Source organism: Anarrhichthys ocellatus, unplaced genomic scaffold (assembly GCF_004355925.1).
Source record: "Anarrhichthys ocellatus isolate YVR2014 unplaced genomic scaffold, GSC_Weel_1.0 scaffold2, whole genome shotgun sequence".
Lineage (NCBI taxonomy): Eukaryota > Metazoa > Chordata > Actinopteri > Perciformes > Anarhichadidae > Anarrhichthys > Anarrhichthys ocellatus.
In genome coordinates, this window is record NW_022280032.1 from 15,980,593 (window position 1) to 15,994,101 (window position 13,509).

At 39.3% G+C, this 13,509-nt stretch overlaps 1 protein-coding gene across 1 annotated transcript in view; it reads right to left on the reverse strand.

Annotated features, from left to right (window-relative positions):
• The window catches only part of LOC116392281 (receptor-type tyrosine-protein phosphatase eta-like), a 29,410-nt gene that overhangs the window by 12,815 nt on the left and 3,086 nt on the right, over nt 1-13,509 (reverse strand). The window contains exons 2-6 of the mRNA XM_031863600.1: nt 2,330-2,351; nt 1,919-2,128; nt 1,496-1,747; nt 452-709; nt 4-264 (exon numbers count right to left, since the gene is read on the reverse strand). Coding sequence (XP_031719460.1) covers nt 4-264; nt 452-709; nt 1,496-1,747; nt 1,919-2,128; nt 2,330-2,351 — 1,003 coding nt within the window. The remainder of the gene's footprint in view (nt 1-3; nt 265-451; nt 710-1,495; nt 1,748-1,918; nt 2,129-2,329; nt 2,352-13,509) is intronic.

Below are 13,509 nucleotides of genomic sequence, written 5' to 3' on the forward strand. Positions count from 1 at the left end.
TACTTGTGAAAGAAGTTATTGAGGTTCCTTCTCCTTCGTTTGATTGATTTACAGCTACAGCAGCCACTATAATCTCGTACTGGACCCCAGGGATTAACTGGTTGATGGTAAAATAGGTTTCAGTGGTGGTGGTATTAATGGTGTCTCCTCTTGCAGTCCACTGAACTGTGTAAGAGCTAGCATTGCCATCAGGTTCAGTCCAATTCAGAGACACGGACGATGTTGTGGCATCGATGACGGAGAGATTCCTGACCACAGCCGGTTCTGTGAATGCAAGAAAACACAAGATGAGGGGAATACATACAATACAACGGGTTGTTTACAGCTTTCCAGCATGTTCTTACATTACATTTACCAATGGGAATGTGTAAATAGGAAACCTCTTGAGCAACTTTTATCACAACTGTGCATGTTTAATTTGGTAATGTTAAATAGGGTTAGCGTGGCTTACTTGTGAATGTGGAGAACGTGTGAGGGTGTCCTTCTGTCTTATTGTCTCCGGCGACGGCAATGACTGAGATTGTGTAGCTCGTGCCAGGGATTAGGTCTGAGAGCACGGCAAAGGTTTTCTTGGTGGTAACGGTCATGAGCGCTCCACCATTATGCCACTCCAACCTGTACTTGAACACCTCACCCGGAGGTGGGGTCCAGTTCAGAGAGATGGAGGAGGTGCTTGTGGACACAGTAGGTTCCCCAATTTCACCAGGTTCTAAAGCAAAGAGGAGGAGAGGAGAGGACCATTCTCTATCAGTAAAATGTGTATCACTGGTGTAACTGAGACGTTTAAAAAAAAAATCACCAAACTTTGATAACAGTTATTGTATTAAATGTGATGTTTTTGTTTTCTCATTCTCTTTCTGGTGATGTAATGATTTCCCTCTCAGTAGACAGTGTCTGAAGTAAGGATGAGGCACCAAGTAGACTACGAGCACTGCCATTAACAAAAGTGTGATCCATCATCTTACTTGTATGGTGAAAAATCTCAGAAACTTCACTTTCTGTTTTGTTGTCTCCAGCCACTGCTATGACAGTAAAACGGTAACGCACTCCAGCAGTCAGCTCAGTGACGTTAATTTTTGTTTCAAACACACTGACATTCCAGTTAGCTGTTCCATTAGTCCACTGTACTCTATAGAAAGAGCTGTTTCCCTCTGGTTTAGTCCACATCACAGATATAGAGGATGTCGTGATATTAGCGACAGTGATATTTCTGACTACTTCAGGCTCTGTGAGCGCAGGATGAACACAAGATGAGGGAGAAAAACAAACAAATTTAGAGAGACAATGAAAACCACTGTCTTCGAATAAAATCTGTACGACTGTGTAATATATAGAGATAGATGCAAAGAAAAAAACAATGGCAGCAGAATGTTTTTCTTACATGACAAAGTGCAGAAATACCACTACAAAGTAAAAGCACAATGTCCTCATACTTTCAACTCCCCTCTCATATGGACCATCTTACAATGTTAGCCAAAACTAAACGTGTACTTACTTGTATACAGAGAAACATTTGCTTTCTCTCCTTCAGTAAGGTTATCAGCTGCCACTGCAGTGACCACTATAGTGAACTTGACCCCAGGAGTCAGGCCAGTGATCATCGTAGATGTTGCAGTCGTCTCATTAAGTTCTCCATCAGTCCACTGTACTCTATAGAAAGAGCTGGTTCCCTCTGGTTTAGTCCACGCCACAGATATAGAGGATGTTGTGACATCAGTGACAGTGGGGTTTCTGACTACTTCAGGCTCTGTGAGCGAGAGAGAAGTTTGTGGGGAAAGGAATTCATTTTTCACTCATCATTTGTGTTGCACAGTATTATCATCTTTGTATTTGATATGGCATTATAAAAGTTATTGTTGTAGACGTGGTTGTAGTCCGGAATGTAAGTGACTGAACAACAACAAAAAAGCACACTTACTCGTGGTGGCCACTGTGCAGCAGTTCAAACACTTAAGGAAGACTTCATAGCTTGCTCCAGGAATCAAACCAGTGATCGAACCAACTCCAGAGACATTGTTCCCAATGGAGATGTTGCAGTTTGGTCTGGATTCAAATGTTGTTGTTGTTGTTGTTGTTGTTGTTGTTGTTGTTGTTGTGTTTATTATTTCATTGCTGCCACATTCACCAACTACATTCAGAAGAAGAAGAAGACCAACAATAAGAAATAAGCACAAATATTTTAAAATAGCTACATTTCTGCAGACATATTGATAGAAATTATGTAATTAACAAGCCTCTTTCAAATACAAAATATATATATATATATATATTTACTTTAAAGAGAGAAATTTGACACAACAAAACGAAGAAACAGCACATGTGTACTTACTGCCACATTCTGCTCGAGAGATCTGTGGAGTTAAGGACAGAGAAAACAAAATGAAATGACCAGCAGAGGTCAGCATTGTGTTTAAAACAGCCTCAAAGCATCAACTAGAACCCCAACCACCTGTTCAATGTCACAGGATATCAGTCAATTTAGCAACCACTGATAGAACTGTTAAACAGGTGATGTTTCCTCTGTTTCTGAAACTACAGTCTTTAGTAACCTGGCCCTTCCAGTGAAACACCATGTGAAGAACATGAACCCAACATAAAGGTTTCAAAACCCTTTCCACACTCCCAGGAAATAAATTACAGTGGATTAAGAGCTGGATATCAAATCTCAACATATGTCGATCGGATATTTCCTGATTTGAATCATTTGTGAAGGGACAAACATGCTTATATTTCCCAAACTTAAGTACATATAGACACAGATATCTCACACTTAATTATTGATTCATTATGTGGGCCCAAATTTAAGTATATCAAATCTAAACAGGCTACAGGAATCAGCCTGGAAAATAACCACCATGTGTAAATAATTACAAAATCTAAACTTCTAATAAATAATTACTAACTTGAATTTCATATTGCTCTGAAGAGACACACACACACACAAAAGCTCAGTATTACAGGATAAACTCCAATTGTAACTGATGAAATGATAATAATTTTTGTGGTGCGTCAGTTAGTACAAACAAGGAAGTAGATCCTGGTAATACCCGACCATCGCTAATCATTCTGAAAAATAAGATCATGCAATAACGTACACGGACAGACAACTTCCTCTCCACACAACTTCCTGTCCACACAACTCCAACGCTGTATTTGGTTATCATCTGTGTCCTGATATCAGGACTGAACACACAGCTCTGACTCCACATTACTTATTAGCCAAAACTCAAGCAGCACCGAGTCACTCAGTGAGATGTTGCCTTTCAGTCTGTTAACCACGCAGCTAAACATTAAACACATGGCATCATTGCTCAAACATGCATCGTTCTCTCCACCACAAAGATAAACGCCAGGGTCAATGATTGAATCCCGATGATGATGATAGCGTAGACTTAACAGCAGCCCTGCATCACACAAGATCACATCAGGTTGTACCTAAAATTAAATATGTCTATTTTAAATATTACACTAAACACAATGATATTGACTAATCGACTGTTCACTTTCTACAACTATCATGAAGGTAGGATTTAATACACGGCTGTTGTGTTAGACTGCCTTAGTTTTGGTTTGGTGTACCTGATAAGCTATAAGAAGCAGCTGTATTATATTTTTCCCTATTATTTAGAATGACACTTACATTGTAAATCTTATACAACATGCTTTGCAAATATTGTACTTAATTAAAGTCATGCAAGTGAAAGCAAATTAGAATTATAAATTTGATATCGAATAGAACAGAGTAAAATAGGTCTCGAAACTCAAAAAAGGTCAGACCAGGAAACCGGGAAAGAAAAGGTCTATTCTGCTTCAAATGTTGCCCCTTTCACCGAGCCGCTCCTGGAGACCGGCGTCCTCTCCTTAACTTTTCTCTTTCTATTCACAACACTGACCCTTTCCTTCCTTTCAGTCCTCTGGGACTCTATTCTTCTTTCTGAAGTACAGCGGTTCCACGCAGAGGTGCACGACGAGTTCAAGGGTTCAGTACTCTTTGAGGATCTGGATGAAGGCTGCCAGTGTCTGAGAACGTCAGCGTAACAGAATATACTGTCATCATCACCAAAAGTACATTTAATTTAAATATAATTCATGTGGGTGTGTGTTTTATTTTTTACGAAAGTCCTCTTGAAAACGCGACCAATCAACCATTACTTCCAACTATCCGGTAGTAAGAAAAAGCTCCTGTGATGCTGGGTGGTTTTTGTACATTTAGAGGAGGAAGAGCCTGTATGAGGAAGTATACGTATATCTGACTATACTTCTGCTGTTTGTACAGGGTGTCAGTGTGACTGAGCTTCACACCATCGCTCTGTTAGAGAGAGTGTAAACGGGGAGTGTTTCTCACTATGTGCAATTTAGTGACACATTTACACTTTCCCATCAGAGAAGATGTTTTTTATGATATAAGAGATTCCCCACAGTGATGAAGATCCCCACCGTCGATGGTTGAGATAGCCACATTAGTTTATTAACTCACAAATCCATCAAAATTCAAACTACGATCTATCTATTTATTTATTTATTTATTTATTATTATTTTTGACTTACAATAAGTTCTTAAAATGTATTTATATCTGTAATATCTGTCACTTAAAACTGTCAAAAGCTAAACATTCAATTCAAAGGGAATTAGATTAAGAACAAAATTCAGCATTGAATGAGAAAATAGGATTAAGAAATGAAATAATGTTTTTAATAAAACCTTATTCGTAAAGCAATTTTGTTCACAAAGTTAGAAGTGCTTCACAGAGATGAAGAAAAGCGAAATGCTATCAAACTTTTCAAATGTGACCTACAATTATACAAATCTGCCAAATTTACAGCTGAGTCACCTTGTGCCAACTTGGAGACGGTAAGCACTACAGTATGTGCTAAAATAAGCGACGCTGTGGAGAACAGTATTCAGTCACTCAGATTCATATTTACACAAAGAATAAGTCTGATAACTAAACACTCTATTTTGCCTTTCCTCTTTTAAAACAAGTTCAGAAAAGTAGGTTGCTGCAGCTTCGCGTAGTTAAACTTAAAAAACACAACACTGTTAATTTAAGATATGATTCAAAATGGCTTAGATGAGTGTCTGTAATGACGGAGGTCACTTGCATTAATGACCCACAGATAATAATTTTGGTCCTGGTCATAATCTTAGTGCGGGTGGTGCGGCCTGCAGATTTCACATATGGTTCATTCTTCCCGCTCTTCAAGCCCATTTTCAATGAAAGCAAGCAGAGGTCTTTGTTTAAAGTTTTTATCAACACGTTGTATGTGTCAGTACTAAATGTCCACTAACAAACTGCAGATACAGTAGACACGCTATGTTAGCTAGCAGGATGTAATGTTAGCTACAATATTTAGAAGGTTGAACATGTAGCAGCTAAAGACCCAGATACTTTTCTAAGGTGTTGGTAGAGACCAAAACAATACAAAGTGATGAGTAAATATTGGACTTCCATTAATCAGGTAGTCAGGAATGACTCCAAATGAATGGTAATATGTCTCCATCTTGTCTGGATGTGTAATGTTAGCTAACATGTTAGCTAACATTACACATCCATTACACATCCATTACACACACATGTTAGCTAACCTAATAAAGCAATAACAGACCTTTTTTCAGGGGATACATTTGAACTTATCATGACGGAGAAAGCACAGGTGTGACATAGAATATTAATGACGACTGCATTCCATTCAGGTGTGACAGAAAGCCATGCCAGTGAGACCGTATGCACAAACCACAGCCCGAGAAATAAAGACTCTAAATGGAGCGCATGAACACTACAGTTACGTTATTTGTTAAACTTGTTTTTTTCCTGCTATGACTTGTTGAAATTATAAAAAAAAAGGCACAAAAGTCAGACATTTTCAAGTCTTACATATATGTAACATGAATTGTATTATTGTAAAAAAAAATTACCATGGCTGTTTATTACATTTTGTTAAAATCTCTGTTATTGGTTGACTAAAGTTATTGTCACGGTGCTGACATAAAGTGGAACTTGCTTATTACTCTATTTGACTTTAAAGAGTTATAAGTCATCTGTTTCAAGTTGGATCAGTGTGTTTTCTTTTGGTAACTCAATACCAGATACTATTACCTTTATACCTCAGTTGTCACGCAAATATTAAAATACTATATATAACATGGACAATTGAACATCTAAAATTTCATGACAACATAAACTCCATCTGCTGATGAAGATCATTTGATCTGATCAAAAGCTCCAGAACAGTTACCAATAGGACTTCGTGGTGAGATTGTTTTCTCAACTGTTGTTTCGGAGGTCAAGAATGAACACTTCAGCTCGACAACAGATACATTTAGTGTTTGGTAGGTGTTTATATATAGTATGTGCGGTGAAAGGCATTTTAATTTAGTGGTATATATACACTTAGTAAACACACACAACTAGCCAAAGTTTGAACTGAAGAGCAGCTGTTGCTGGAATGGATATAAAACTGTTTGCTATCTGACAAACTAAACCTCCTCAAGCTCCACAACAATATGGTAAAGGTCACATACCAGCGTGTGAAACACAAGTATGACAATCTCATGTTTTCAGACAAATATTCATGATAATCTGACCTCTGGGGATGTGATTTATCTGAGCTATGATTCCCAAATGTTTTATTGCCCTTGGCTCTCTTCCTAAGTATCACTTATTTTCCTCTTGACTAAATAAACAAAACAAGCCATTATGCCTTGGCACTGACTCAGAGAGCAGAAATAACGCAAACTCAAAGTCCCATTTGGAAAGTACTGCCCTCGAAATACCGAAGTTCAGATAATGGACGTCATTTTTTTATGCATCTACTGGGACTCAGCTCCGCCCATCTGTACATCCTCCGTCCCTGCTTTAAGCTCTAGTCTGTCTGTCATCTCAAGACCTCATAGAATTCATTATGGTGTTAGAGATAGCCTGTGTGTAAAATCACTAGTAATATCAGTTTATTATTATATGGACGCCACTAAAAGAAAGAGATTGTTATTACACACATAGTCGGAAGTAGCGCTGGGCAATAAATCAATATTATTGATATTGTGATATGTGACTATATATCATTTAAGATGTAGCATATTGTGAAATCTTAATATGGCATAAGTGTTGTCTTTCCTGGTTTTAAAGGCTGCTTTACAGTAAAGTGCTGTCATTTTCTGAACTTCCCAGGCTGTTATTATTTGCCTTCATCCACTTAGTCATGACATCCACATTACTGATGATCATTTATCAAAAATCTCACTGTGTAAATATTTTGTAAAAGCATCAACGGTCAACCCTACAACATCGATATTGAGGTATTTGGTGGGAAATATCAAGGTACGTGATTTGTTCTCAGAAGGTTTCCTTTAGACTCTCACTTGAGGAGCTATACTTAATGTTCATCGTGAAAGACACTTGGCTGGGACTCAGCCAATGACCCTTTTGCCCTGTGTACTGTATCTGTGCCTTTTGACTGGGCCCGTCTGCATGGGGAGGAGGAGGAAATGGCTGTACTGACCACAATATAAACATTACATCAACCCTAAAGGCAAGCCGGCCTGCCACTCTCTGAATCCCTTTCATTCCTAGCAGTCTGCCTTTGCTGCTGATAACGCCCCAGTTCCTTCCTCCATAATAACACTCAGACCCAAAAACAATCAAGAAATCACCTTAAGGGCTGTTTGGTCAGGGATAAGCCTGTTTAACCTTAGCTCCTCATAGTCTGATCATTTGGAACAAAAACGTGAAGGAGGGGGGAAAAAAATGCACAATGCATCGTTTCTGCTCCTTGAATTACGCAAAGTTGCACAAGGTGGAGGAGTTGCTGGTGGTGCCGTTGTTAATAATAATAATAATAATAATAATACATTTTATTTATATAGCGCTTTTCATAAAACTCAAAGACACTTTACATTAAAATCATCATATATAAAAGCAATACACTAAAAACATAAAATACACAATAGTGGTCACACATTAAAAGCAGTTTTGAACAGGTGGGTTTTGATTTGAGATTTGAATGTGCAAAGGTCAGTGCAGTCTCGGATGTGTTTGGGGAGGGAGTCCCAGAGGGAGGGGGCAGATATGGAGAAGGCTCTGTCACCCCATGTCCGGTGCTTGGTCCTGAGTGGAAGAGACAGGAGGTTGGCATCAGAGGAGCGGAGCCGACGGGATGGAGTGTGGTGGTGAAGCAGGTCGGTGAGGTAGGAGGGGGCCTGATTGTGGAGGGCTTTATGAGTGAGGAAAAGGATTTTGTATTGGATCCGTTGTGGGATGGGGAGCCAGTGGAGGTTCTGGAGAACAGGGGTGATGTGGTCACTGGAGCGGGTGTGGGTGAGCAGGCGAGCAGCAGAGTTTTGGATGTACTGGAGTTTATTTAGGATTTTGGATGATGTGCCGTGAAGAATGCTGTTGCAGTAGTCAATTCTTGAGGTGATGAAGGCGTGGATCAGAGTTTCAGCAGCAGATGAGGAGAGTGATGGGCGGAGACGGGCTATGTTTTTTAAGTGGAAAAAGGCAGTTCTGGTGATTTGTTTGACGTGGTGTTCAAAGGAGAGGTTGCTGCCGAACATGACTCCAAGGTTGTGGACGTGTGGGGAGGGAGACAGAGTAGAGTTGTCGATGGTGAGGCAGAAGTTGTGACTGGTTTTGGTGAGGGATGTGGGACCGATGATGATCATGTCAGATTTATTGTTGACTTGCTGAGTGGAGAAAGTGGATTCCTCTGCAGCTGTACTTTCTGTAAAATCATGTTATCTGAAACTAAAAAAAAAGGGTGCGTATGTGTGTGTGTCTTGATGATTAGCAACAAAAAACAAGGGCCACAGGGAAGAAATGGAGAAATGCTTGTTGTTGTTATAGTTGTTTCCTTTCCTTTATTGATTTTTTCTATTAGACCTTTTCTGGTTTTTGTCGTAGGTGTTTTCATCCGTCCCATGCATGTCAGTAACAGTGACTTATCACAATATTTATTTTTTCTTTTCTCCTCTTGCAGCATTTGTATGACGACATCTCCTGTCCTCGACTTGATTTTGTTTTTGCAGATAACAGTATGAGAGATGTTCTGTTTTTTTTCATCATCAGATAGCCTGGCCGTGTGGCACAGACGGTGTTTTCTTCTCCCATCATTGTTGAATAATAGATACAACACCTGGGAACATACTTGAATTGTAATCGGAAAATGTTTGTTGCAACATATTAGGCTCGTTCGAGATGAACTGCGCCTCGCCTGGGAAGTGGACGAGAGCAGGCGGTAGCAGCAGGGGGCGTTGAAAGAAAACTGGGGTCAAGTGGGACAGTTTTCAGCTGCTTTCAAAGAATAAACAGGAAGTTAAAGAAACAGTTGCATCCTGTTAGAGCCGATCTGTAGGCCACTTGTAGTTTCTAGACCTCGTTCGGATTCATTCATGTGTTTGTAAATATATATTTATGTAGAAATGTGCGTGTATTTGGTATTGTATGCTATCCTTTGTTCTTTTTATGTCTGCCTGTGAAACACTTTGCTGCTCACTTTGATGTGTGTTGTATAAATGAGCTGTATTATTATTATTATATATGTCTTCAGATGAAACCTTCATTGCACAACATGCGACTAATAGCCAACAATCTAGCGTTAAGTATTACAATTACACAAAAAAATATTTGCTACAAAACATGGTCTTTATTGTCAAATCTAAGAGCCAATCGGCTTAGTGTTTAACATAATTTGAGTCAGACAATGTAATTTGAGATCACAGAGTGACTTTACAAAATATATTAACAAAAGTAAATGAGCTTTGACTGTGCATTCAGCTTTTTAACTTCAAAATGCAGAAGTTCATCTGATGCAAACATCAAGTATGATGTGTTGAGGTTTTTTGGAAAGATTCTCACTTTTTTTCAGTCAGCCTCTCATAAATTGAAAGCTCGTTCTCTATTAAAGTTCATTGCCTCAGCCTGTGAGCGACCTTCTCGCTGTTCTTTGGTTATAACATAACTTCCTTCCTGCCACTTCCTGTGCCCACCCAGAGACCCTTGATTACATATTTGAACTCCATAAAAGACGTTGTATTATGCTGTATTTCTTGCCTCCAGCTCATTAAGGTCACATAGGAGGACAAGAGTCTGACATCATTGGCTAATAAATAAACATTTGTCTCACTTAAACTGAAGCATTGTTGTTGCCGAAACATCACTTTACAAACTATACTGTTCCTTCCTCATACTGTGCCATATATAACTCTCTCACGTCATTCTGTATCTTTGGGTTTGTTCTCCATTATCAATTACCATGAATAATGTGCATGTTTTAAAATGTTCAGTCAGGCAGAGACACAATTGGTCATGTATTAAAGTTTTTCTTTTACTGTATGGCCACACATGATTCTGTCATGCAACATCAATGTCAGATGAACCCATCACCTTCGACCTTTCCTATGCTTCATGGCTACAAGAAAACCTGTGCTGCAGTTTATCTCTCAAATTACAAAAACATTTACCTCTAGTGATCAGTACTTTGATAAATATAGACTACTGAGAGTAGTCTGTGAGAAAAGGTCCGGATCATTACTAATACTTAAGGATTTCACCGATCCGACTTTTTCAATCCCTATACGAATACCTAAGCTTTGAGTATAAACAGATACAGAGTATTGGTCCAATACCAGTGTTTTTTTAATAAGCTGTATTTCTCACGATGCAGAAGTGACTGAGATAATTATATTATGTGTAATGAAACATTAGGCTTGACTTAAACATCGCTCTCTTTAAAAAAAAATATAGCAAATAAATACATGGATATAAATGTACTGAATTGTTATTTATTAGAATATTGGTCTCCAATATTTTAGTTGTTAAGTTTTTTGCTCAGACTGACAGACTGCAGCAACTACTGTTTATACATGTAAGTTAATAAGAAAACAAATTTACTAGGTAAAGAATTTTTTTTCTAGGTTCCTGTAATGGAGCACATCTACTGTTGATGTATTCTTTTTCTACATGCAGATGATCCCTTTAGATGTCTTCTTCTGTTTTATTTTTTGTCCGTATACAACATATTGCATCTGAGATCCATAGCATTTCTGTGACAATACAAATGGCACAAAGCTCCACAAGAGAAATATAATATGAGCATCCTGTTGTATACTATATGAAAATGAATCATAATAAATGCAAAAGCCATGTATAAAAATATCCACTGCCTCCAAAAACTCTGCGCATGGCTGCTTTAGCTATGAGTGTGTTTGTCTCCAGGTACAGTATCCGCCTCCCACGCTGCAGTCCTGCTGCTGCTATCACAGAGGCCACATCTGAGGCTATGGAAATGAGTGACGTGGTGTTTACTGTTCCCAGCACTGCACAGAGCGCAGAACTGCTGGCTGCAGATACCCATCTGAGTACAATGCACTTGCCATCAGAGCTTCCTCCTAATGCTGCAGGCCATGCCAACAGGAGGAAGATGTGCATAAATGCATACGTAGACCCACATCCACAGATTCTGGACACGGAGGGCTGGGCCATCACACTGATCATAGAAGTGTGATCAGTGCGGTGTTGGAAATGTGTTAAAGTGGAGCGTGGGGTGTGATGTGTGCTCGTCTGCAGGGAAGGAAGAGCAGAGAAAGCATACTGTGGGTTTTGTATTATTACAGACTGGCTTCTTTGTGCTGTGTTCAAGGGTGTAATTACTAACTTTAAATTGTGAAAGAAACTGACCTTTGACAGCATGACTGGTTTAACCTGAGGGGATCATGAATATCTGTATCAAATTCAAGAGCAAGCTTTCAAATAGTTGTTTAGGAGAAACGTCAGGAGGTCACTACGATACATTGCCCGGGGACCATGAATGTCTGTACCAAAGTTCATGGCAATTTCAGTCTGGACTTTGAGTGGTGGACCAACTAACAGACTGCCTTTGGTGCACATAGAGGTGGAAATGACAAAAACAAGGCCACAGATCTTTAATATGGACGTTTTGTACTAATGGGGCTTTAAAACATACTTGAAGCACTCTCGCACTCCATCTGGAGAGGCAGTATGACCGAGTGATAGGGAGACAAGTCAAACTAGAGAAATATAATACTTTCCCACCACCACAACAGCCTTGTCTGGCCGTGACTCGCTCAGAGGCCACTGATAGAATGATAGCTATCTGCTGACAATAAGGCTTTTGAGCCCGAGAGAGGAGCCTGTGTCTCATTTACATGGACTGGGGAACTGTGACTCTTTGTAATTCATCTTGTACACGCTAAGCGTCCAGTCGCAACCCTGGTAAACAGCAACATGTTTGCAGATGTCAATTTGAAACTGGACTGTCCTGGTGCAGTCGGAGGGGTGTTGGTAGTGGGCGGATGGTGCAGCATTCAACAAAGCAGGACTTGACTTGTGACTTTTGCCTTTTAGATCAATAATGGGATGCAAGCTTTCTAAGGATACAGTGAGAGCACATGTTGGAGAGGGATACTTGTGTTGACATCATGAAGTCAGCACACGTCATCCACGTTTTAGTGCAAGGCATTAGCATAGCAGCTAGCCAGAGGGACAGTGGTCATCAGTCCGTAGCTAACAGACGGGACAGTTCTTGTAAGAAACGTCACGTTTCTTTTTTCCAAGATGTCTCTCACTGATAGCAACGTCACCATTCTCTCATTCCTGCATGCCGTCAGTAGGCCACAGACGGAGAAAGAGAGAAATAAGATACAGAGTGGACACACAACAAATATCAGACTAAAATTAGACTTCAGACAGCAGGTAACCTGTATTTTGACGAGCATCATGCTGTAGACAAGCTTATCACTCTCTGGCAACTTTATAAAGATAAGGTCAAAATATTAAATTATTTTCGAAAGGGGAACTGAAATGAAAGCAAAGATCCAAACTAAATAGAACTCTAGACGGGTAGTAAACATATAGACTGTGACGTCTACTTGTCTCGGATTATCAATGTGTTCTGTATGAAAAATGTCATTATGCAAACAAATTCCTTTCAGGGAAGCAAGGGCTGTTCCACTTTTACTACTGTAACTTCCTTTGTGCTTTTAGCCACAATGTTTCCACGTTTAATTTGTTTGCTTTAATCTGACTAAACTGAATTTAACATCTGATACATTCTAGACTACTGAGAATAATCCGAATGATGATAAATATACACATATTGTTTTTGAAAGCAAAGACATGCTGTTGTACCTGAATTGCTCTAGTATTACATATGATATATTATGAAGTTATCATCGACAACTCATCCTTCCTGACTAGTTTCCATGACCTAAGAGGGGCACAAATGTGTAACGCCCCATCACAACAGTCACATCTTAAGTTCTGAGCGGACAGACCCTCGGAACCAGTACAGTATGTTAACATGAGACCACCAAAGACAGTTGTCAACACACAAACGCTGCAAGAGGAGAAAACATTAGAAGAGCAAGAGAACTGCAGTGAAGGAAGCAGAAATGAGAGAAATACAAAGCAAGGAGGAGGAAAGGGGGAAATTACTTAAGGAAAAGAGAAGATTAAGAAAACAATCATATGTTTTTCACTAGAAGCAGACCAC